This window comes from Thermobia domestica, chromosome 18 (genome assembly GCF_964235325.1).
Source record: "Thermobia domestica chromosome 18, izTheDome1.hap1.1, whole genome shotgun sequence".
NCBI lineage: Eukaryota > Metazoa > Arthropoda > Insecta > Zygentoma > Lepismatidae > Thermobia > Thermobia domestica.
Genome location: NC_137471.1, coordinates 51341010 through 51368848, shown reverse-complemented (window position 1 = coordinate 51368848; position 27839 = coordinate 51341010). Strand labels below are relative to the sequence as shown.

Below are 27839 nucleotides of genomic sequence, written 5' to 3'. Positions count from 1 at the left end.
TGAATAATTTCCGGTTTTTCAACGCTAATCAGCACAAAAAACGGTAATCGATATCAAGAACCGGTTTTGTGATATCAGTTCAGTCTAAAGCATAGATTCTTTCTCCTCTTTTATCTTTCTCAGCGCCACTAGAACAGGTTTCATTTCCAACCTTACTTTATTTATATCAACCGGTAGTGCCACATCTCAACTTTAGTACAGTAAAATTAGCTCCGAACCCGGGCATCCAAAAAAACAAAGGTTTGAGTGTTCCACATTGTTCATTACACTTTACTTTAAATGTGGTAAAAAGTCTCCGCGAAAAGACTGTAGGGTTTTGGAGGGGAGAGGGGGGCGGGGGGTTGGTATGAGTTGTTGAAATTAGTTTAGAAAATTGATAATATTGTTGATCAAAAGCATATTCATAATATAAGTAATACTTTAATATACAATCCTTGACATCTAATCTATATGCTTGACACCTATAAAACAAATACAGTAAACTCTCGATTATCCGCGATCTTCTTTACTGAAAAAAATCTGCGTAGGAAAATAAAATCACAAAAAGGAAAAGGTATTTTAACACTTAAAAACAAAGCCAATGGATTTTTTTTTAATGAGAAAGCAAATCAACAAACTTGTCTGTTTAGGTAGTAATAACGTTATTTGTAGAGATTCACCTGTAAATTTCAATTTAATTTGACATTAAGAAGAGGTATGCATTGTAGCTCCACATAATATGTGTCTGTTTTCAAATGATCGATTAAATTGTCCAAAAGAAATAACGTGTAGATGTATTCTTCTTTGTCCATTTTGCGTACTGTCCGGTATAAGTTTGCCGCGCCACCCAGTTACAAGGTTAATTAGAGTTTACTGTATGGAAAGCAAAAAAAAAAACAAAAAAAAAAAACATATAATTAGACAAACCTAAAACGAAAATTATTACCTTAACGCATTAAGCACAGAGAGTTTTCATTTCTCTTCATCATTCTCATCACTATCTGAATTTGTTTCAGAAAATTCTTGCATATCCTCGTCATCTGTCAACACATCTTCTTCCGCATCAGAATCAGTGGCAAAATCTGTATTACTGCATCCATATCCAGCGCAGTTAGTACACATGGTTGTGCACTGAAGGGCACTTCTTCGGCAATCACAGTCGCTTAAACACTCTTCTGTGCATGAACAAGAGATGAGGCGTAGCAACCATTCTGGAGCAGCAGCAAGAGTTGTTGGTGTTGGACGCAGATATCCACTGACCTTCTTCCAGCCCCATTTTACTGGGTTTTTCTTGAATCCATTCCACTGTTGCACTTGGTGGTAGACTCTCAGTGAATGTTCCCTTGCTGCAGCTTTCGTTGGAGGTAGAGTAGCTAACTTAAACTCATCTTGCACTGGCTGTCTTGCAACTGTCATTAAATATATCTGGTAACGTAAAGCATCCAAATTTCGTGTCTTGTCATATAAAGATAGAAAAAAATCATGGCCAGCTTCAGCAATATCGTCTGCCTGTGCATTAGGATAATTAAAAATAAGCAATTTTTTTCTGAGTTCCTCATCACTTTTAACTTTTTTAAATGGGGCTGTCTTACCTTTCCTATATATTGTGGACACAGAGTCACAGCCTGTAAAGGCATAAACACACAACAGAACTTCCTTCATGTCCCCTATTTCATGCTGTATTTCTTGAATATTGTAAATTTTATTTGACTGATTTCCTTTACCAGGCACAATCATCTTTAAGCGTAAGGTGCAGTATGGGGGAGCAAGAGTAATTAACAAAGACCCAACAGATCAGTATCATCACCTATTACTCGCACCTTCATCCCATTTTGAGCCTCTGCGATTGCTGTCGAAACAATCAAAGTGTCTGCATCCCCATATGCTTGAAGCACATGACACTCTCTTTCCTTCAACTGTAATGTCAGAAGGGATATTAACTGTTCCTTGTTGTTCTGGTTGGCAAGGAAATCATTCTGCTTAAAGGTGACGTGAATGTGGTCTTCTACTTTCACATCTATGTTACTAGCTGAGCGAGACCTTCGCAGATGTTCCTCATCTTTTGTATTGAGTTCTTCCCTATGACCATCGAACACGACAGTAGCTTTTCCGTAATGGGAGAGAACATAGTCACTATATTATCGGCATATTACTTGAAACGTTGCAGGGCGTTGCCAAACAATACGATGTAGAAGATGCCCTCCATCGACCACATATGATACCCTCAGTGCCATCTCATCATCAGGAGGTGGATTGGTTCCTGCACTTGGTAACACTTTTAGGATTGAAGACTTGGTTTCTTTCCTCATCAAACCAGTTTCATCGAACAGTGAGGGAGGGTATGTACATAGTTCATATTTAAATATTTCTCTTAAATGTTCTTCTGTTCTCACACTACAAACCATGCAATGGAACAACTGGTTGGGGTTGACGTGAGTGGTGTCATTTCGAATGGTGACAGATTTTGTCATGGCTGCTAACGATTTGACGGTATATTTGACGGTATACTTTCTTTTTAAATGGATTTCACTGAATTTCAGCCCTTCGATCTCTTTTATTGCAGAAAGACTAATATCACTGGCCTCGTCACAATTTGTAGTAGAGTCAGCCAATACATCTGTAGAGAGAGAAGACAGCTGAGGAGGTTTTGTAAAAGGGTTGTGCAGTCGAAACCAAGTTATGAAAACTTTTAGGTGCTTGGCATTTAGCTTCTGGTTTGCATCACGTAACTCTACGTGTTGCTCTGAGGAAGCATAATTAATAGATGCAAATCTCTCAACTGCCTCTACGATTCTGGAGCTTGCAGGCATCGACTTCACCCATGTAGCGATAGTTGATGCAGTGATTCCTCTGCCACCAGTCAACCCACCGCTGCTTTTCATCGCCCGCATTAACACTTGTTCGATGGTCATATCGGTCCAAACACCGCACCAAAATTTGTTACTTCGGCGAATGGTGAAGAACCCTCTGGTGATAAATTTGTCGAACTCTTCTTCGGGTAATATACTCAGTAGATGTAGGCAATCTTGCAAGTACACATGCGCCGATTTCGCATAATTCAAGTGTCCTGTGGCATGGAGAAAAGGCAGTATTTGCTGCACACAGTGAATATGGAGGTAAAAATCTCCAGTTCTCTCTGCTTTTATGAACATCTTGATAAGATGTACCATTTCTATGAATTGAATCCACTATTTTTGTGTTCTACCATGTTCCTTGAAATTCTGCAGCTGCTCATCTAAAGTATTTGCTAAATTCTTGACTGCAGTAGACCTCACTAACTCATCAGCACCTATTGTCCAAGAAGTTAATTGCGAATAGATTGCCTTTAAATCTTCCTTGTTAACATCAGGATCGTGTGTCTCAAGGAAAACTGTTATAAGGACTTCTTGGGTTAGGAACAAAGCACGAATAGATCTGGAATATGCTTTCCCCTGCATCATTTGCGGAATGCTGTTTTTTGCGTATACTTGACTCCACACCTCTTCCAAACCACTTCCAGCCATTATGTGACCTACTGATCCTATAAAAGAAAGGAGAAAGTGAAACCCTCCAAGGCGAATGAATAGTGAGTTCAGAGGGCTACTGAGAGGGGCTACAGCTACAATTTCCCGAGCCTTGGCATATAATGGTTGATCGAACGTAACCATAATGCAAGCCTGATCCTGCTTAGCACCTTCCTGAGCAGCATAAAGGAGAACGGTGTAAATAGTGGAAGGGTTTGAGGGTGCTAAATTCACAAATGGAAGAGCCAAAACTGCTGATGTTTCATACGGTTGTCCAGCATGCAGCCTTTCCATACAACCACTCCAGCCAGGCCTACTATCGGTACACGAACCATTAAGCCAAATACCAGACAACAAAAACATATTCAAAGTGTGGGGTGGTAATAGCTGATAAAGGTTTAATTTGCATTACTTTCCAATTTAAAGCAGTTATACGTGTATACCCAGATGTATCTGGACGTTTGTATATCTGTAATTCTGTTAACCCACTGTGTTCAATTTCTTTTGTTCTGACATTCCTCCGAGGTACACAGGTGTCAACACTGAGTGCAGATTCAGGTGTAACACACAGTACACCACCCATGGAATGAAAAGTGGCATGACCATCCACAGTATGTACATTGTAATCAGCATTATCAAAGACATACTGAACATAGCCCTGATTTATGTTTAATTTGTCCTCACTGGTAACTGACCTTTCGAATTTTAATATTTCGTTACAAAAAGAACAGAACCCCATATTTGCCAGTAAATCAATTAAGAGCCTGGACTCAAACCTTCTGTGAAGGAACACTGCTGTACCAAATTGAACAGGGGACACAAATGATTTTGGCCGAGATACTGCAATTATGGAATGAGCAATAGCGATTGTTTTCCGTTCAGTACTTTTTTTATTTTCTTCTGTTATCCTGGTAGGCTTAATGATTTCATAAAGCAGTGTCTTCAGTAATTCTGGAATAAGATCTGGACTTCCCGTTTGAATTTGCTCAACAGTTGGAAACTGAGAACAATCATAAGCTTGAGATTTCAGTGTTCGTCGAATTATTGCAGCTGCAGTTTTGATCACTCTCAATTCATCATCTTTTTCAACAACTTGCCGATTTTGGTACCAGACGTCCGACAGAATTCTGGATGCTGTTCCACTGAAGCAAATTACGACCCTTCTTCCGGGAAGATCTGTTACATGTATGTTGGAACCAAAACGCCCGATCAATTTTCTTTTCAGGTGGCTGTCATCGTATGATTCCACGTTCAAATCGTTATACAGTTTTTGTAATTCCTTCAACGTGTACTGGCATTCATCATTCTCAATTAAATATTGACATAATTTATCAAATGCTGCAGCTCTTTCACAGTCTGCTATTGATCCGCCTCTAGTTGCTGGCTTTCCAGGTTTACTTGAGCCTTCCACCTTGAATCTTGACAGACAATACCTATGGTACCTACCATCACATTGGACTAGGTCAATGACATTGCTAAGTCTGAGAAGTACTTCTCGTCCCCAAGCACAATTTCTTCTTATTGCGTCTTCACGGATACCTTTTATCAACTCAACTGTCTGTACCTCATTCCATTCTTCTTGGTATGGATATCTGCATTTCGATACGTCCACACATTGGCGACCACACAAGAAACACTGTGTTTTGAAGTCAAATGGAGCACGGGGAGTTTGTCTAAGCTCAGGATTTGGAACTGTTGGGGGTGGCTTGGGTTTTAAAGTGTAATGCCTACGACACTCCTTATGCACTTCCAACACTACTTCCTTTTCGAATTTCTCCTTCACACCATCTTGCTTAATTTCACTACACTCTATTATTTTATCTCTCCCTTTTTGAGTTAACCGAATAAGTTCACCACCTTTATCAACACAAGGTTGCAATACACAACTCATACTTACAATTATAATAATATCGTTTTCACGTCCACAAAGCAAATCAAAACTGTTATGAAACAACTACCGGTAATACCACTTGTTATACTTGATCAGTGTGCCTTTGTTTGGAAGACATAGTAAATTATCAAAAATAGGTTTTAAACGTAAAAGGTAAAGTAGATACACAAGAGAATGTCGTTTACATTTTTTAAACATTAATCTTAAAATAATAATTATGCATGTTGATTTGAAAATAACAATACGCAGAGGAAATGTCGAGATTTTGTAATTTAGAGACATCTGCGGAGCAAAAATATAACTGTATCTTTAACAAAGAGAAAAAATAATTTTCTAATCTCTTTCCTTCTACCCCTTCCCTCTCCCAAACCCGACACTATTTCTGCGGAGACTTTTTACCACACTTAGAGTAAAGCGTAATAAATAATTTGGAACAGCCAAACCTTTGTTTTTTTGGATGCCCGGGTTTAGGTGTTTTTCTGCCTAATTTTATTGTACTACTTCCGGTTTCAATATTTACAAAATCTAGAAATTTGCCACAACATCACAATGTCAAATGAAACACTTTTTTTAACTTTTGGAAACTAGTAACCTTAGTTACCTGCCAAAAGTACCGGTATGTCTTGAATTAATCTAATCACAAGGGCGCCCATGTTATGGTTTCCAAGGGAGGGCAAGTATAAGCGACATTTCATATATAGTTTCAAATTTTGCTGTAACTAATGTAAAAATTCTATTGGGTTTTCGATATTCTCAAGTATAATTTTCTCTTAGGGGGCGAGCGCCCCACCTTGCCCCCCTGATGGGCGCCCTTGCCTAATCATATATTCTTTTGATGTGCAAAATTTAAAGAAACTCTTTCAATTTCCAACAAAAGAAACAGAAACAAAAGTATCAAAGAAGACTGTTACATAGTAGTTCAGAAGCTAGCTGACAGAACCAGGTGCGTTCTTCAAGTATTACTTTAGTTTGAATTTTTCATGCTTAAAAGAAGACGCAATATCCCTTTTTTTAGGGTTGCTTTTCAAAATGTCTGTATAAGATATTCTGAAATGTTTCATTTGACAACAATATGTAGGGTGGGGAAAAGTTTTAAGAGTTAAAAGAAGAATAAAAAAGCGTGTAATGTTCTCTCTTTTGTCTTCAAGGAATTCGTTGTTTATGATCCCTGAAACTCACATCTGCAACACCTGTGCCCTCGAGATCTGGGATCTGTAACGTACAAACATGTAGATTTCCTTCCTCCTCTTATTTGCTTAAGAATTCATTTTAGAAGACTCAAACAACAGTTAGTATACACAGTAAGGTAAAAAGATAATTAACTATTTTTTTTTTTAAAAAATGGATATTTATAAGTACTAAAAGAAACAGAATAATCTTTTAAATAGTGAAATGTGTTAAAATAGAAATTATGAAAAATGTACCAGCCTAAATTTCTCATTAGATCTATTGACATCAATCTTTACGTAACAAAATATTTGTAAGTTAACCCTTCACAGTTGTTGCAGCATGTTAACAAATTTCCTAGTAATGAACATTGAAAATGAAAATATGAAATTTTTGCTAACACATATCCTAGCAATGAATATCGAATATGAAAATATTAAACTTTCGTGCTACATTAACAGATTTCCTAGCAACGAATATCGAAAATAAAACATACAATTTTCGTTAACATATTCTGTAGCAATGAATATTTAATATAAAAACCTGAAGTTTCCCATAAGTTAACACATTTCCAAGCAATGAATTTTGAAGATGAAACCATGAAACGTTTGCTAAGTTAACACATTTCCTAGCAATGAGTTTTCAAAACAACAACAAAAAATGAAACTTTCGTACCAAGTTAAAAAATTTCCTAGAAATGCATATCTTCAATGAAATATGCAACTTCCGTTAACACACTTTCTAGCCATGAATATCTAATATAAAAATCTGAAATTTTCTTTAAGTTAACACATTTCAAAACAATGAATATTGAACATGTAAACATGAAGCTTTCGCTAAGTTAACACATTTCCTAACAATGAATATCGAAAATGAAATATGAAACTTTCGTTAACACTTTGTAGCAATGGATATTTAATATAGAAAAACATGAAAATTTCCATAACTTATTTCCAATGAAATGAATATTGAACATGTTAATATGAAACTTTCGCTAAATTGACACATTTCCTATCAATGAATATCGAAAATCAAAACATGAAACTTTCGTGCTAGATCAACAGATTTTCTAGCAATGAATATCGAAAATGAAACATGCAACTTTCGTTAACACTGTTTCTAGCCATGAATATCTAGTATAAAAACCTGAAATTTTTCATAAGTTAACACATTTCCAAGCAATGAATATTAAACATGTAAACATGAAGCTTTCGCTAAGTTAACACATTTCCTAACAATGAATATCGAAAATGAAATATGAAACTTTCGTCAACACTTTGGAGCAATGGATATTTAATATAGAAAAACATGAAAATTTCCATAACTTATTTCCAATGAATTGAATATTGAACATGTTAACACGAAACTTTCGCTAAATTGACACATTTTCTATCAATGAATATCGAAAATCAAAACACGAAACTTTCGTGCTAGGTTAACAGAGTTTCTAGCAATGAATATCAAAAGTGAAACATACAACTTTCGTTAACACGCTTTTAGCAATAAATATTTAATATAAAAACCTGGAATTTTCCATAAGTTAACACATTTTCAAGCAATGAATATGGAAAGTAGAATCATTAAACGTTTGCTAAGCTAACATATTTCCTAAAATAAATGTCAAAAATGAAAACATGAAACAGTTGCTAATTAACGCATTTTCTAGCAATGAATATCGAAAATAAAAACACGAAAATTTTTATTATATTGTTATCATACAATCCATTCTGGGTTTTAATACCTCGATAGCACAACAACAAAAAGTGGCAGAATAGAGACAAATGTATAAGCCGACAGCACAGGGAATCTCCCCAAATTTAATACGTAACACAGGTCGATAAATTTTGAATTTTTATTTGGACTTTGCATGTGATTCTAGTTTTATAGTAAAAGGATTGCGGTGATCACTGAGATCAAGTGTATTTTTCTACATCACATCAGGTATTTGCGCAACCATCATCTTATGTACCGTATGAATTCGGAAAGCAATTACAGGAATATGGAACTAGAATGGAAACGTTGAAAAAGAAGCACAATAAGGAATTACAAGAAAAAATATGAAGATATAGACCAAATATGCAATACAATATACACAAAAGAAGTTGGAAACTTACCAGGCAGAGGTAGCCTGTGAATGACCACCTGATTCCCTTTCTTTCATCTCACTTCTTTTTCATTTGTGATAACCGGCAGTAGTCAGACATCATATGTTTTCCCTAGTGATTTTGATTGCGATGTGCGAGAACATTAAGCTCCTAATGGAATCATTTGCCATCTTCATCAGATCTGTCGGCCAAATTGTCCGGAAAATGGTCTCGGTACAACATTAGAAAATGTAGTTCCAGGCTCACCTTGCATTCTAATTGTTGAAAATTTTGTAGCATATCTTCCATTATTTCTTTTAAATCAGAGTGCTTATTGCGACTAATCAAATGACACAACATGTTTTGAACTTCTCTAAGCTTGCTATTCGATTTCCTTCATTACACTTTCAAAGCGTCAATCACGCATTAACTTGTGCACACTGCTGTCTGACGAAAATATCGATCACTTTAAAATCACTACATGACGTGAGGACAACAGAAAGAAATGCAGCGGTTTTGTTACATGTCTGTAGGGACATGGGTTTAGAAGTAAATGCAGAGAGAACTAAATACATGGTAATTCGCTGTGGCCGTAATACTGAAAATTACGGACACATTAAAGTAGTAAATAGTATTTTTTGACAAAGGGGATACTTTAAAATATCTAGGATTCACGTTAACAGACCAAAACCATATCCGAGAGATTAAATGTCGACTGAAACTTGGGAATTCGTGTTATTATTCAGCCTAAAATCTTTGTGTTCACGAATCCTGTGGAAGAAGTTGATGCTTAAAATATATAAAACCATATTTATCCTTGTTGTAGAGTGCAGCTGCGAAATATGGTGGCTTATTTTAAGGGAAGAACTCAGACAGAAAATATTTGAAAATAAAATCCTAAGGCGAATATTTGGACCCAAAACGGACGGGAATGGGGAATGGTAGAAACTTTATAACGAGGAACTGCATAATTTTTTTAGTTGATATTGTTAGGACCATTAAATTTAGGAGGCTCAGGTGGGCAGGCCATGTAGCCAGAATGGAACAAAGTAGAAATACTTTCAAACTACTAACTGGAAGCCTAATCGGAAGAAGACCATTAGGAAGATCTAGGCACGGATGGGAAGGCAACATTAAGATCGATCCTGCAGAAATAGGAATTCAAAGAAAAAACGGAATCCGATTGACTAAAGAAAGGAATTAACGAAGAGCTTTTGTGAATGCGGCATTGAAACTCCGGGTTTCATAGTCCATAGAGTTAATTAGTTAAAACGTTAATTACTTTCCAAACGTTAATGGTTTTCTAAAAATAAACCGTTATTATTATTATTATTATTATTATTATTATTATTATTATTATTATTATTATTATTATTATTATTATTATTATTATTATTATTATTATTATTATATATTTATTGCAAAAATAACATAACCTTTGCTAAATGATTTACATATTTTGTGCTACGCATGACATTGTTTATGGCACTATGAAAAACAGTAAATTATGAAGCTACTAAGATCTACTTCACACACGCTTCATAACTTCAACATCTAAAGTGACTTATTGTACGCATTGCTAGTATTAGAATGGTTAATGTTGCGATTGAAAAAAAAAAAAATACAAGCAAAAAAAAAAAAAACTTTTCTGTAGCAAGCATTTCTTTATTTGAATGTACAGATCCTTAGATTTTGGTTTCGTGTGTTAGAATTTCTTGTGCAAAGCTTTCTCAAAGTTGTGTTACTTAATTTCCTCCATTCAGATGAAGGAGATTTCACGCAGAAAGTGAGAAAAGATATAGGAGACAGGGTGGGATTTACTTCTGAGAAAAGAACTATTTCTCTCCTTTTTCTGTCTCTCTTGCTTTCGTAGCTGGGAAAGTTAGTTGGTTCTTTTTTCTCTTTGTTTGAACACTCGAGATCTTTCCCAACTGAACTGACTTTTTCTCTGTGCCCAAATCGCACTCGTTGTATTGCGGAGAGGATTTAGAAGAAACTGAACCTCGGGTTGGCTGGTGTTTCAGTGGTCAAAGCTCCATATTTCACAAAAGAAAGTCATCTTGCTTTTTGTTCTAGCTTTTCTCTGCTGTTTCTCTCATCTTGTTATAGATTTCTCTCTCTGTAGTTTGATTTTCGGTTTGGACTTCCAAACTATACTACGGTTAAGTAAGGAAAGCTATAGAACGGTATACGGACAAAATCTCGCGGCCGAAACATCGCCGCCCAAAATCTCGCCGGCCAAAACCTCGCGGGACAAAATCTCGTCGGGCCAAAACCTCGCGTGGCCAAAACCTCGCCGCCCAAAACCTCGCGGGACAAAATCTCGCCGGGTCAAAACCTCGCGTGGCCAAAACCTCGCCGCCCAAAACCTCGCGGGACAAAATCTCGCCGGGCCAAAACCTCGCGTGGCCAAAACCTCGCCGCCCAAAACCTCGCGGGACAAAATCTCGCCGGGCCAAAACCTCGCCACCCAAAATCTTGCCGTGCCAAAACCTCGCCGCGAATGAAACTTTTCTTTAAAATTTACCCAATGTGTTTCCTAATATGCAATTCCACATTACAAATAATAATAATAATAATAATAATAATAATAATAATAATAAAAATAATATACAAAACATCGTGTGCGTGGGCTTTCTCGGGTTATTCCCGTTTCCTCCCACTTTCTTTATTCGATCATTTCCTTCATCCTGGTCATCTACGTCTCCTTTAACCTATAGGATATAATCAAGGGACGTCGTAAAAACTCATATATTGTTTCATATTTTCATAAATATTATTAGATTTTTGTTAAAATTTTAAGTTTTTGGATGTTCCAAAGTTCACGAAACTAACCTCGTTAGTTGTCATTACTTTCCTTATGCAGACTTTCTTTCCCTATAACCAGTTTAAAAACATCCTGTCGCCCTACCTTCACATTGAAATCCTCTAATACAGAAATAGAATTTTCATATGGTATCGCGGGACTTGGTCAAATACCCGTGATACTTCTTCTGAAACAGCGTCTTTTATACCGTCATCCTTATCATCTGTTGGAACATTTACATTTTGGTCAGGCGAGATTTTGGGTATGGCGATATTTTGGGGCGCGAGGTTTTGGCCCGGCAAGATTTTGGCCCGCGAGGTTTTGGGTGGCGAGGTTTTGGCCAGGCGAGGTTTTGGCCCCGCGAGATTTTGGCCCGCGACGTTTTGGGAGGCGAGGTTTTGGCCAGGCGGGGTTTTGGCCCGGCGAGATTTTGTCCCGCGAGGTTTTGGGCGGCGAGGTTTTGGCCAGGCGAGGTTTCGGCCTGGCGAGATTTTGGGCCGCGAGGTTTTGGGAGGCGAGGTTTTGGTCCGCGAGGTTGTCGCCGCGAGGTTCTGGCCGCGAGGTTTTGTACCCAAACCTATAGAACGGCTGTGTTCATCTGACTGTCGAAAGGTAACGGATCAAAAATGGGAAAGGTGAGGAATAAGCGGTTTCTAGGAATCTATTCGGCGCCATAAGGTTTCATTTACTTCATTAATGCTCTATTCTAACTAAAAGTGAAAGAATTAACCATTTCCGGTTTCAATGTTTATCGCTATAGAACAAAAACGGTAATAGAAACCAAGAAACGTTAAAAAAAACAATCAAGTGTCCCAAGAATACATAGAAATGAAATGAAATGAAATCTTTAAGTTTTACGTCTCACAAATATGCCAGCTAGGCTAAAGGAGACGATGGTGATGAGAAATGAATGAAATGGTGGAATGAAGAAAGTGGTAGGAAACGGGAAAACTCCGAGAAAACCCACGCACACGGTGCTTGTGCACCACAAGGCTCACTTGTCGCAAACTGGGATCGAACCAAGGACCCCATACACTACAGGTGAACGCTCTAATACTGAACCATCGCAGCCCCCCCGACCAAGAATGCATTCCATCTCCACTGTAATTTCTCTACTAAAACCGGAAGTTGTAGAAATTTCAGCTTCCGGTTTCAGTGATGAGCGGACAGAGCGAAATGGATAAGAGAGAGCAAGAAATTACTTTTTGATATGGATTCTACGTACTGAGAATATCTTTTGGCCTGTACTTTTACTTTTATATTTATGCCAGAAGTGGTTAAATTTTTGCTATTTTCGGTATCAAATCTGAGTACTATGGTGTGATTAAACTGTAATAGAAAGAAGCAATTGCCTTTTTTTAATTTCGGAGTCGGTACCTGAATATATATATACAATTTCCAACTGCGGACTCTGTATTTGCAAGTCAAATTTAACTTCAATAATACTAAATTTAGACGAATGAAAACTCATTTTGAAAAATCAAGAAATAGTTAGCTAGACTTGAAGTAGAAATTGGGCCGTGGTGGCTCAGTGGTAGAGCGTTCACCTCTGATGCATGGGGTTCCGGGTTCAAACCCTGCTCCCGCCAAGTGAACTTTGTGGTGGACAAACACCATGTGCGTGGGTTTCCTCGGGGTTGTCCCGTTTCCTCCCACTTTCTTTATTCTACCATTTCATTTATTTCTCATTAATACCGTCTCCTTTAGCCTAGCCGGCATAAGCGTGGGACTTAAAACTCAAAGATTTCATTTCATTTTTCATTTTTGAAATAGAAATTACTAAAATCAACCGGTTAAAAAAAATAGTCAATTTTGAAGAAAAGACAAGGAAAATTTCCAATATAAATCAATGGGTTTAGAAATTAAGAAGGAGCGAATACGCAACAGTGTTACGGTTCTACGTAAGTAGTTCGATTTTACAGTGTATAAATAAGTATTCTTCAACAGTTGAAACTGCACGATGGCTTAGTGGTATAGCACTTACCTCTGGTGCGTGGGACTCTTGGTTCGATCAAGTAAGTTTGTCGTGGACAACATCGTATTTATTGGGTTTCTCGTGCTATTATCGTTTTGTTCCCACATTTTCATACCACCAATTATTCCGTCATCATTCACTTGCTTTAATCATCCGTCTCCCTTAGCCTAAAAAGCATAATCGTCGGACATTAAACTTAAACAGTTAAAACTTTATTTGCACTCTCTAGGAACCAACAAAATAGGCGGGAAATCTCTCTCTCTCTCTAGGCCTATATTATATATATATATAATCATGTGTGTGTTCCGAAATTAGATTAAACATAATTATTTTTAATTGAAATGTTACCCTAGCATGAGGTGAAAAATATCAATTTCTCACAGTCTCTAAACTTTGTACTGTACAAGGTAAACTAAAATTAAGATTTTTGTAATATAAAATCTGGTCAATTGAAAAAATAATAATAAAAATAAAAGTTTTAAATGTAAATTGAAATCTAGTACTTTTCAAATAAATTTACCTTTATATGCAAAGCATGTTTAAAGTACTGAGCATTTTTACAGTATTTTGGGTAATTATTTTTAAAATAAGTCAACAAGGTAGCTGGCAACTTTGTGTGCTAATTCAATTACGGTGGTCAGTTCCAACTCTGCTTTGTTATCAACAGCCCAGCTTGAAAAACAGTTTTCAACACAGAACTTGTGCAGAGGTTTAGCAGTACCTATGTAGATATGTAGACTATTCAAATACATACGTACACACACAGTCGTAACACACACACAGAGAGAGAGAGAGAGAGAGAGATAAATAAGAGAAATGGAGAGAGGCAAATTCTCTCAAAACATATTCACTTTGCTATCAGCAATAGCAGTTCCAGTTTCCGTAACGGCTCAAAGAGCTCTCTGAAATGGGAATGAACTGCATCAAGGACAAAGTACACAGTGTCCATCGGACGATAACGCATACAGTAATATGCTCTAACAACAATACTACCTTAATATATTAGTTTTACGTTACAATTCAATTATGGTTTGTCCTTCTCTCTTCCAATGCTAAAAACCTTATTCAACCTTGTTAAACTTACTTTGTATTCTTACACTTACGAATTAAAAGACCAATTTGCGTGACTTTCTTTACGAAATGAAATAAATAATGACAAAAATAACATTAAAAAGTAATTATAATAGTATCGTTATAACACAGCGTGTCTCTAAAGTAAGTTACACATTGAAATATTTGTTAAATAAAAAGTACTGTGTATCTATAATGTCATTTTTTGGGGATACGAGAGTCTTTACAGTTTTGACAGATAAAGTCTTTTACACCATTTGCATAGAAATCCGCGTGAAGTTCTGGTAGCCACCGTCAGGCAGCGATTTTGACATAATCATATGCCAGATAATGATGGCCAGTCATTTTTCTTTTCCTTTTTCTTTTCTTTCTTTTTTCTTTTTTTGCTTTATAATAGAGAAAAGTAAATTTCAAAAAAGTGGGGCTGAGCTTAGTCAAGTGTCTTCATATTTCCGCAGTCATAAACGATTGTAAATGTTAGATGTAGAAATTATACATTCCAACTCTGCCATTAACAAATTTATCGGCTACTATAAATCTTTTTTGAATTTTTAAAAAAAAAATGTCTTTTTTTAAAGCCTGTCATCTGGTAACTCTAGTAATTACACATTTTTAGCGCCATATATATATATATACTATTTAAATTAACTAAGAATTACATGAAATTTTAAACTCAATCATATATATATATATATATAGTGTCGGATCAAGGATATGATTAAGGGAGGGGCTAAACCATAGTTTGCAGCTTTATCCAGTGTAAAACAGAATTGAAGCCCATTTTATCCAGTGTATATCTGAGCGTCAAGGGGGAGCCATAGCCCCTATAGCTCCCTTGGATTCGCGCCTGTATATATATGTATATTGTTTTGTAAAAAGCATTATATTTTAACCCTAATACCATGGTAGAATTATGTTAAAAACTGATTTTGTTTTATTTCTTTTCGCAGGTATCAACAATCCGTTCAAGTTGGTCGAAGTTTTTGACATCCATAAACAGAGTTATCTTCTTGAAGTGAGCTGTGAAAAATCTTCCATCTCTTGTTGCAAAGCATTTACCTTATGAAAGATATAAACAGATATGTAATAAATTATTGATCAAAACAGTACTTGTAGAACTTGTAGAAAAGAAACGAATTTGACAAAATAATAACGACTTGACTTGAAAACATTTTGTGCAAAAACATGACGGTTATGTTTTCAACAACATTCTTATCGAGTCTGCTTTCCTGTATCATGTGGACCTTAATTAGTATGTCAGTACCTTCTGAAGTTAATTCTGAAGATTGTGAATATCAATTCACAGATGAACGAGGCATACTTTGGACTCCAAATTTTCCCGGTCCATTTCCCGTGCCGATAAAATGTCGTTGGATTATTAATTCTACAAACCCAAGTTATGACTCTTTCATAGTAGTATTTCTAACACAATTATATTTGACTTCTGGACTAAAATTTACGGAGTACTTGAACTTTACAAGCGGCAAAGGAAAGACTTTACTTTTGGAAATGAATGAGAAAACTTGGGAGAGGACTACTTGGATTAGAACTGATAAGCCGTATCTGGTTATAGATCTGGAAGCAGACTCGCTTGAAGGGAATCACTTCCGAGCTCTAGGTGGTCTGTTGGATGTCTATGGATTCAACATTACATACGAAGTTCTTCCTCGAGACGCACTGCAAACCAAGAAACAGTTATGCACAGTACTGGGGTGTTCTCTCACAGGGACATGCTTTGCCAGCTGGGATTTCAGGTAAGAATTATATAAATTTATGAACTAGTAAATTTCCGCACTGCAGAATGAAAATTGCATTGCATTGATTTTATCAATTACAATATAGTTTATTAATTTTTCATCATTTACGTTCTTATGGATGAAATTAAAGTTTAACAGGATTGGTTCTTGCAATTTTCATTCTAATAGCAACTTTTTGTCGACAATTTTACTAAGTTCGAACCTCAAATTCGGTGTTACAAAAGTAGGGAACCAAAGGCTTGTACAGCCTAAATTTTTATGTACAGCATAAATTTTCATGTACATCAAGGTCTTTACGATGTTGAGTTTGGTCAAGATCGAAAAAAAATCATCGATCGTGTATGATACATAATATCCTCATGACTGATTTTTTTAAAACATATATATATATATAATCTAAACGAAGAAAGAACATTTGAGTCAATGGCACTCTGGACTAATATAAATTCCAAAATATAGACAACTGGAACAATTGTGCATATCTGAAGAAATACCTAAAGAGGTCATTGGAACGGAATGAAATACAAAATATGTTTCCTTTATCATTGTCAAGAGTGTAATTGTTTTATTATATCGAGAGATAAGGTAGAGTTTAAGGTAGAAATATCAAATAATATTTTTGATAAATTGGATAGTTTCAAATATCTAGGATCAATATAAGCAGATGAAAACCATATTCATGAATAAATTAAATGTCGACTAAAAGCAGAGAACATCAAATGAGAAATCATGTTATTATTCAGTTCAAAATCTCTTGTCGTCGAGAATTCTGTCTGAAGCTTAAAAATACATGAAGCGATAATCATGCCTGTTGTTCTGTATGGTTGCGAAACATGGTCGCTTACTGAGGAAAGAACGTAGATTGAAAGTATTTGAAAGCAAGATTCCGAAAGGAATAGTTGGAATAGCCAAGAGCAAAGAAAATGGGGAATGGCGGAAACTTCATAACGAGGAACTACATAATTTATTCAGTTTACCAAACATTGTTAGGGTCATCAAATCTAGGAGGCTCAGATGGGCAAGTAATGTAGCCAGAATGGAAGAAAGTAGGAACACTTTTAAAATCTGAACTGAAAATCCAATCGAGAAATGACCATTAGTAAGGTCTAAGCGTAGATGAAATGACAACATTAAGATGGATTTCGCAGAAATAGGAATACAAAGTAGAAATTTGATGCAGTTGGCTAAGCATAGAAGTCAGTGGAGAGCTTTTGTGAACGCGGCATGGAACCTCCGGGTTCCATAGACTATAGAGTTAGGTTGGTAGATTTTAGTAGCAGAAGGTCTGTGCATGTAGTGTGTAACTGTTATTGGAGGAGTGCAAATGGATGATGTCTTATCGAGAATATTTGCGTTGTGCAGTTCGGTTTTGATTTATTTACAAGAATTTTATAGATTTTCTTTGGACAATTTATATCACAAAACAAATTAAAAGTGGCAGAACAATTAGAAATATTAGAATATTAAATAGTGAAAGAAGTGGATTACAAATATACATATCTACTTACAAACAAAATGACCATCATCTTACTCAAATGCTATAACTACTTAATTATCAATTTGTAATGGTTATTTTATCTAGTTATTAACTAGCAGCGTTCACCCCGCTTCGCTGCGGTCACCCCGGAACGCAATAAACTTTGTTACTTAGATAATTTTTACTTTTTCGCTTTCAAGTGATATGATAAAAACCATAGAAGATTGCACTAATGTTAACATTATATCGCCTGTCATTTATGTTAACCCGCCCCGCTTCGCTGCGGTCACCCCAACCCGCCCCGCTTCGCTGCGGTCATCCCGGAACGCAATAAACTTTGTTACTTAGATAATTTTTACTTTTTCGCTTTCAAGTGATTTATAGCGCCTGTCAGTTATGTTAACCCGCCGAGTCACAGGGTCATGCGGGTTGCATATAAATACGTTTATTTTTATACCTATGATGAACTAATAACAAAGGATTTGTACGTATGGACACCTGAATGGTCAATTATCTCAAGACACTGGTAATTGAAAATTAAAGTGATATGATAAAAACCATCTAGGGTCCACATCCTAACAACCCCCCAAAAATGAAAGAAATCGGTTCAGCCGTATTAGCGTGATGAGCGGACAAAGGATTTTTTGTACGTATTGACACCTGATTGGTCAATTATCTCAAGACACTGGTAATTGAAAATTAAAGTGATATGATAAAAACCATCTAGGGTCCAAATCCTAACAACCCCCCAAAAATGAAAGAAATCGGTTCAGCCGTATTAGCGTGATGAGCGGACAAAGGATTTTGTGCGTTCTCTTTTATATATATAGATAATATTTCCACTTAACTACAACGTAATTCGTCATTATATTCGTGCTACCTATCTATACACTTGCCAAGGAACAATTTATACCTTTTATTTTCAAGACTGCATGATATAATAGCTTCATGCAAATGGTGGTGAAGCTTATTGTAAACCATATGGAGTTAATGAGACTAATATAAGACAATCTTTCAGTTAATGAAGAATTCAAGCTTGTGAATAATGAAAAGGAAGTACAATTCTGCCGCTATGTTCTTACAAATAAGCATAATTACATAAATTCTACACTATTAAGATGAAATAAAGACAATTTTTAGGTTCTAGCAAACTTGGATGGCGTATCTGTGGCACCACATTAAAATCACCGATACGGTAATAAGAAGGTAAGGTAGGAATGATTATCATATTGTTTTCGCTTCTCTGGATTGAAGGAGATATAATATTATTAATTGAGCTTTGAATTGTTTTAACGTAATTTTGATCTATAACGTGTTGTCCAAAGGATATTCATGTTATACAGGCATACATTTTCTGTATTTCTGAATATAAGCAGTCATGATATCTGGAAATCTGAAGAGTAACTGTTGAAGTAAATTACATGTCCTTCAGTATGCAGAAGTTTGACTGTCCTGTACACTATAAGCAGAGGTCTAATTCGTTAACTTAACCGAACTTAAGTTACTCGTGCTATACCCAACAAAATAGCGCATATTTAGTTAGATGATATCAGATCATGTCATCGTTTACTGACGTCGCTGTTTATGAATATGGAGACCGTCATTTACTGCGTTTGAATTACCCCCAAATACCCTAATAGTACTGGTACGGAAAATAATGAACCTCAATGGTAAACGAACCCAAGACAAAGTGAATTAAAGGCATTGGCAAACCATCTAAATACTCTATGCAGACTCATTTGAGTATGCTAGATGTGATAATCTTGATAGATGTGTTTCACTCAAGATAGCGGCAAAAATTGGACGAACTCCATCAGTGAAAACTTCTTAGTTTTCTCGCTTTCTGTGCCAGAGACCTGCCTTTGATGCCCAGTGGAAACTCATGTTAGAATCTCGTTTCAAATTGTGCATCCATGTCTTATATTCCTCACATTTGGAAAACAACATAAAACTCCAAATAACTAATAAAAGATCAGGACATTGTTCGTCTACACATAATATATTTCCTGTTCTTCACAATATGAAATAAAATGAGATTAGATCTGCGGGCAGTAAGTCCATAAGGAGCTGGTTTAGCCTGTTTTAAGTACGTGCATTTCAAAGTTTCTGTATAACAAAATGTTAACACAGTCATACCTTTCAAAACTTCGTATCATCTGCAAATATAGTGCTCATGTGAACCACTAGAAGTATCGGGTTGAAGCTTGAGGGCATTCTATCTCCTGCCAATTATATACTCGATAATCTATTATTCAATGTACTATGGTATAGGTTCAACATATCAGTTAATTTTCCTGATTCCGACTAATACCAGACTTCCTGGAATTGTCTCTAGATATATGATAAATTAGTTTGATACGTGATACATTTCTCTAAAACACAACAGAAACACATCACACTGGTCAAACAGTTTTTAGCACGTGAAATTTAACATCAATCAGATAAAAAGTTCTCTATTTTTCCCATTTTCGGAGCATACCTCCGACTTACAAGCACATAGAGGAATTTAAATGTGTGAGCAATGAATCAGAGAAATTGATGTAGGATCACAGGTTCGATCCTATGTCGTGTCAACTTATGGTGAATAAATTTTGTTCATGGGTGATTTTGATTGTAGATTATACCATTTTCTCACATTCAAAGAGAATTTTGCGTACTCCTCCACTATTCACCTACGTGTCATGTTTCTTTCATCCCAAGGATATGATGACAAAATGGTAAACTCAATAATTAAATTTGTTTTTGTTATTTAAAAAGCGAAATAAAAAGAAAGAAAAGTGGAAAGAAAAGATAAAAATAACAAGGTTTTCTATTATATCTTAATACTTTTAATAAAATCATTATAAAATCAGTATCCACTTCACATAGATATTTTAAACCTGACATCCATTTCTTTCTATATATTTCAACTTTTCTACATGTTTATGTAATATTTATACATCTGAGTAGCATTTTTGTTATTTCAGATCATATAATTGCCATTGCCATGAAGGGTTTCATGGAAAATTCTGCGGATATGGGCCATTATGTGATCCTGTGAAGAATATAACGTATTGTAAGAATGGAGGAATTTGCAGGTAGGTGAATACTCTTAGAACTAATCTTACTTTCGTTGGTTATTTATTGTGGAGTGCATGAACAACGATTATATTTTAACTATCTCAAACCGCAACAATGTGGTTAAAGTTTTGATCTATTAGATATAGAAAGTATGCTATACATAACATTTATGAAAACTCCTATAGAACTCCTCTGTCCGTCTGTCGATAGATAACTATGCTATGCATCGGTATGGGAAGTCTTATAGAACTATTCTGTCCGTCTGTCAACAGATGACTATGCCATGCATCAGGATGGAAAGTCCTATAGAACTGTGTCCATCTGTCGACAGATAATTATGCCATGCATCAGGATGGAAAATCTTATGGGACTATTCCATTCGTTTGTCAACAGATAACTATGTTATACATCAATATGGGAAGTCTTTGAATCTCCTCTCTCCGCTTGTCGACGGAAATCTATGCCATGTATCAGGATGGAAAGACTTATAGAACCTGTCTGTCCATATATATCAATATGGGAAGTCCTTGAAACTCCTCTCTCCGCTTGTCGACAGATAATTATGCCATACATCAGGATGAGAAGTATTCTCTGTCTGTTTGTCGAGAGATAATTATGTCATGCACCAGGGTGCAAAGTCTTACAGAACTCCTCTGTCCGTCTGTGGACAGATATCTATGCCATACATTAGGATTGGAAATCTTATAGAACTCCTCTGTTCGTTTGTCGACAGTGCACTATGCCGTACATCAGGATAGAAAGTCTTACAGAACTTCTCTGTCCGTCTATCGACAGATAATTATTTCATGCATCAGAATGCGAAGTCTTACGGAACTATTCATCCATCTGTGGACAGATAACTACGCTATGCATCAGTATGGGAAGTCTTGTGAAACTCTTCTGTCCCCTTGTTGACAGATTACTATGCTCTGCATCAGGATGGGAAACCTTATAGAATTCATACAATTATTGCATAAATATGGAATATCTTACAGAACTACTATGATCTATCCTTCTGTTGACAACTAACAGACCGAAAACGATAAAAAGAGGTAGCAAAAAATTGCTTTCAGATACAGATTCAGCGTTCCAAGAGGTTTCTATATCTTCCCTTTGCATTTATTGTAAAGGGAAATTATATGAATCTACAACTACCGGTTTCATTATTTATCTGTCGCTAGTGTAAAAATGTTGAAAAGACAATGAGAAAATGTTTTCTGATATGAACATACCATCTCAAGAATAGACTCCATCTATACACTTATCTGGCTATAGAAGTGAAAAGTATAAGAGATCTACTACTTCTACCTCCAAAATTGATCACCACAATGCTTTAAAAAAGTATGTTGTGTAATACAGATTCAAAGCCATAAGAATAGATTCCATCTTTGCCTGTATTCCTCTATGGGAACCCTGAAATGATATAAATTTATTACATGTTCCTGTTTCACTATTCATCCTCATAGAACAAAAAGAATAGCAGTTAGCGAGAATTCATTAGATATGGATTGAATGTCTAGAGAATCGGTTTCGTATTCTTTTGTATTTCTCTGTTGAAACCTGAAATAGTAAAAGAAACATTTGCAGTTTTACTGTTAAATTTGAGCAGTTTGGAAGTTAAACACTGACCTCACTTATATAGATTATTGAAAAGACCAGAGTCTTTCAGAGGTGTCAGTAGAATAGTTTAATTAATTACTTATGACTGCACTGAGAAAAAAATGACTAGGATTTCCGTGTGGATACATCGTATTTACGCGGGTGCGCTCCTTAAGTAATGTAATTTCATGTATAAAAGTACAGCAGGTGGGAACACCATGACAAGTCTGGAGTTCGGCGTCTGGATTTCGTGTTAAAAACATCTTTCCTCTCTTTCCTTGTCACAGAATGATATGACGTCTTATTACTCTCGTAAGGTAGGGAGTCACAGATTTAGAAAGAACCAAGAGAGGACAGTCGTAGGAAAGTGGTAACAACAGTATATACGTAAGCTACCACCGTCGGAATGGGTATGGCGTTAATTCTATATTTGAGATGGTGGTCCCACAATACAAAAGTTTCGCTGGACGGTGGTGTAGATCGTACTACGGATGAAACAACATTACTTAATGTGGTGACGTGCGTAACCTGGTAAAAACAGCATTTACATGCCGACTGGATTATGCATTTTTCTCCGTGTACATAAAGTTTGTTGTTTACGCTGGGATACCTCATAAATTGAACGGAATGTGGGAACAGACTTTGATGTCTGAGATGTATAATTACAAGAAGTATACAAATATCTCTCTGTAACTCGAACTTTGGTATATCACCTTGGGTTTATTTGGATATGTTATGAGGTATTTCTTCAACAGATGTCGGTACTTTCATGATCATAATTTGTCAAGTATAATGTATGATAGTGAAAGAAAAAGCTCGTGGCACGCTTTACATATCTGGGACGGAAATCCATTTTAAAGTGGTATTTCAAGTTTGAAAATGTCACTCAAGTTCAACATCAATAGAGATGTGAATTTGAAGCAGATCCTTCTACACGGTTTTATGTCAGGTTAAAAATGCATGGTACCACTTGAGATGTACACAAGGGAATATTATGCTCTTGCTTCTTGACCATGATTTGAGAACAGTTTGCAGTACCATGAGCACATTCAGTAACTGTACAGATACAGAAAATCTACATTGTGCTTTGTTGTATTAGTAGTAAAATTGTGATGTATAATTATTAGAATAATACCCAATACAGAGTGTACTGCTGTTGAAGCGTGCATATGTTTTTTGACACACTCTGTATATCAGATCCAGTGGAAGGGAGGAGAGAATTGCATTATCAGCCTCATACATACTCTTCGTATGAATGACGCTGTATCGTTTCCTTGGTGTCACACCGGCTCTTTCCAAGTCATAGGTCTGTCCGAATCAGAGGGTCTGTCTTGATGTCATGGATCTGTCTAGGTCACTGGTCTATCTAGGTTACGGATCTGTTTTGATAACCGAGACATCGGTCTGTCTAGGTCACAGGCCAATCTTGATAACGTTCACGAGTCTGTCTAGGTCATGAGCCTGACTTGAAAACCGAGTCATGGGTGTCTAGATCAAGGGCCTGTCGTGATAACAGAGTCATGAGTCTGTCTAGGTCATGAGTTTGTTTTGATAACCAAGTCATGAGTCTGTCTTGGTCACGGGTCTGTCTAGATCACTGGTCTTTCTTGACAACCGAGCCGTGGTTCTACCTAGGTCACAAATCTGTCTTGATAACCGAGTCATGTTTCTGTCTAGGATACGGGTGTGTCTTCATAACCGAGCATAATAAACCATTCATGGTTTGTTCCATGTTGCAGCACAGAGGATAGGGGGATCCCAATAAATGCTTAGGTTTTCATTTGTGAGAGGTGTCCCATCGAGGATCAACCCAGGACTACGCGCAAAGATAGTACACTCGTTCACTGCTTACCCAAGAGTATTCGTTTTGCTCTGTCCGATGAATTCACGTTCTGATTACTTACATCACTGTTTAGAACAGTAGTGCTAAGTCTGTAGTTTGGAACAGATCTTCCGGAGAAATGTGCAGTTTAGGAAAAATATACATAAATTATTTTGCGATATACAAATATAAAATAAAATAGAACGATTATGTTTTACTCTTGTGTGCTGAGTTTAACAAGATAATCTAAGCATCCAAATTATATGATTGGTGGAAGAATTATCCTATTTGTCCAAAATCTCTTCTATCAATGATGAAAACAAATTTACTTTTATGTTTTGATTTTATGATAATATCATTTAACACGGTTACTTCAAATATCTATTAACCAAGAACTGTCAAAATTGAAACAGCACTGTTACACGAATGATAATCATTTTCATTATCGAGGCGCTAAATGTCTGTGTTCAATGGCCACTAAAACAACTAACCCAAAGAAGCCATCACCTCTGCCATTATTACAAGAGTCTAATTGCGAAGGCAGATTAGCAGAACTCATGGAAAAACCGCACGCAATTCACTGCTTTTAATCTCTCTCCCACCTTTTTAATGGCTTTCATTTAACATTCACTCAAATATACGTATATATCGTATAAACCAGAGGTAAAAATGAGGGGGAACGTGGGGGGACGATGTCTTCCCACCTCCAAAACAGGTGTACGGCGTCCCTTCAGTTCGGGGACGGCGTGACGTCATGAAGCTGTCTACCGTCCCCCCTACCTTTTCAGATCTACTTTTACCTCTGATATAAACATCAAAGAATAAACAATTGACATTCCCCTCCGATGTGATTCCATTAACGTAGAATGATGCCACGTACTCTAACTGGGATTGCTTGGATTAAGCGTCAGCAACAATTTGACTGGTTCAAAGTGTCAACAATAAAATCACATTACCATAACAAATTCTTTGTACGGATGGACTCGTTCATTTCCTTTTCGTGTTTGGTTTTCGAACTTCATAAAATGGCTGTAGATGCAAAGTCACTGTTTTAACAATGAATTGAAAAATACCATGCTAATGCTATCCTATGTCATCAAAATTCTGTTACAAAGCCTCTATAATTGACAACTTTTGTAACGTTAACTACTTCATTTAATTGCTCAAATATTCATGATCTGGATATGTGCCTCATGTACAAAATAGAAAATTAACTTCTACACCAGAAACTGCAGGAAAGAAAAAGAGAAAAGTGGGGAATGTATTATTATTATTATTATTATTATTATTATTATTATTATTATTATTATTATTATTATTATTATTATTATTATTATTATTATTATTATTAATAGGGGAACAATAGAAAGAAATGCTGAGGTCTTATTAAACGCTTGCAGGGACAGGTTTGGAAGTAAATGCAGAGAAAACTAACTACATGGAAGTTCGTCGGGATCGTAATACAGCAAATTATGGATATGCTAAAATACTAAATAATACTTTTGATACAGTGGATATTTTCAAATATCTAGAATCAATATTTTAACAGACGAAAACCATATTCACGAAGAAATTAAATGTCAACTAAAAGCAGGGAATTTGTGTTATTATTCAGTTCAAAATCACTTGTCGTCGCAAATTTTGTCAAGAAATTTGAAGCTTAAAATATATAAAACGACATTCATGCCTATTGTGTTGGATGGTTGTGAAACATAGTCGCTTAGTTACAGGGAAGAACGTAGACTGAAAGTATTTGAGAACAAGATCCTGAGACGAATATTCGGACCCACGAGGAAGGAGAATGGGGAATTTCGGAAACTTTATAACGAGGAACTACATAATTTATACGGTTTATAAAACATTGTTAGGGTCATTAAATCTAGGAGACTAAGGTGGGCAGGTCATGTAGCCAGAATGGAAGAAAGCAGTAACGCTTTCAAAATCTTATCTGGAAGTCCAATTGGAAAACGACCAGTAGGAAGACTAGGTGCAGAGAAAAAGACAATATTAAGATGAATCTCGCAGTGATAGAAATACAAAGTTATTATTATTATTATTATTATTATTATTATTATTAGTAGTAGTAGTAGTAGTAGTAGTAGTAATAGTAGTAGTAGTAGTACTAGTAGTAGTAGTGAAAATTTTTACTCGTAATATATTGAATTTTTTTCAAAGAGAACTTGAAAGTTTAGGCAAATCATAAGTACACGAGTTATTTTACCGTTGTCAGTGTGGTACACGACATTTTGTGTTGACATGTTCCAGCCGTTTGTCTTGAATTGTTAGGTATACTCGCGCTAATTGTTGACTGCACAAGTCCAAGCTTAACGTCCTGCCCTGCGACACCAGCTTGTGATGAACGATCCCTTTTCCAATCGTACAAACTCAAAGTATAATATTCCTGGGCGTCGTTGTGGGTATTCTCACAGAATAACGAGCTTCTCCTCGCGTCGAGCACGACCTTTTCCGCATATTGTTGACATAGGTTATTCACTTTTCATGACTCGTGATAAACTGCTTCAGAAATGGCTCGAGGTCGTTACGTTTCAGTAGTGATTGAGATAGAAATTCCATCGAGTAAATGGTTTTAAGTCAGATCATGTGGCACCCAAACGTGAGTTTTTTTTCCTAGCCAACTTTATCCAAATGGTTTAACAACTGTTTTGTCCATGTCAGTGTAATGACTGCTTTCATGGCGGTCTTACTCGACTTGTGCCGCATATCATCCACTTTTTCTTTGTTTGGTCACTGAGATAAACAGTGACACTGCCGATGTCGTTTAAATCCAAATTCAGCTCGGCAACTTGGGAGGAGGAAGAGGGAGGATATATATATATGATCGATTAGCGTCGAATTCATAGTTTTCGGGCTTGCTGAGAGAACAGTGACACTTCGGATGCAGTTTAAATCCAAATTCAGCTTTCATGTCCAAAATGAAACGTATTCTCGCCGTGCGAAGAACGGGTATTCCGCTAGTACTATTATATAAAAGAGTTAAAGTAACTTACTAATTACCTTCCAGCACATGCTACTATATGTAGAAACGTGAAATTCATGGAAGCAAGGGAGGAGAGAGGATTTTTTAAAAATAAAAATAAACGTATTTTAACCTTTTATTTGACATTGTTGCTCTCAAGCAACATAGCATCCGCCCGAATTATAACTTCAGTGATCATTTAATTATATTATTGCTTTCATACAATATTCATATACATGATTTGCGGATCACTTCTTTAGATATTTCTAATCTTTGTCCACAGGGGACAATCAAATTTAGTATTGTAGAAGCTTTATCTCCTACGTTCCACGAAAGTTCTTTTTTATTTTATTTTTTACTAGCAGCGTTCACCCCGCTTCGCTGCGGTCACCCCGGAACGCAATAAACTTTGTTACTTAGATAATTTTTACTTTTTCGCTTTCAAATTGCAGTAAATGTTAACATTATAGCGCCTGTCATTTATGTTAACCCGCCGAGTGACACGGTCATGCGGGTTGCATATAAATACGTTTATTTTTATACCTATGATGAACTAACAAAGGATTTGTACGTTATGGACACTTGAATGGTCAATTATCTCAAGACACTGGTAATTAAAAATTAAAGTGATATGATAAAAACCATCTAGGGTCCAAATCCTAATAACCCCC

General features: G+C 36.2%; 1 protein-coding gene and 1 long non-coding RNA gene across 5 annotated transcripts in view; one reads left to right on the top strand and one right to left on the bottom strand.

Annotated features, from left to right (window-relative positions):
• The window catches only part of LOC145676051 (uncharacterized), a 554345-nt gene that overhangs the window by 208815 nt on the left and 317691 nt on the right, over nucleotides 1–27839 (top strand). For all 4 annotated transcript variants that reach the window (XM_081746908.1, XM_081746905.1, XM_081746907.1 and 1 more), the window contains 2 exons: nucleotides 15427–16230; nucleotides 20677–20787. In XM_081746908.1, coding sequence (XP_081603034.1) covers nucleotides 15662–16230; nucleotides 20677–20787 — 680 coding nt within the window. In that variant the 5' untranslated portion in view covers nucleotides 15427–15661. The remainder of the gene's footprint in view (nucleotides 1–15426; nucleotides 16231–20676; nucleotides 20788–27839) is intronic.
• LOC145676054 (uncharacterized) overlaps nucleotides 1–27839 on the bottom strand; it is a 217919-nt gene that overhangs the window by 70083 nt on the left and 119997 nt on the right. The gene's annotated exons all lie outside the window — the stretch shown is intronic.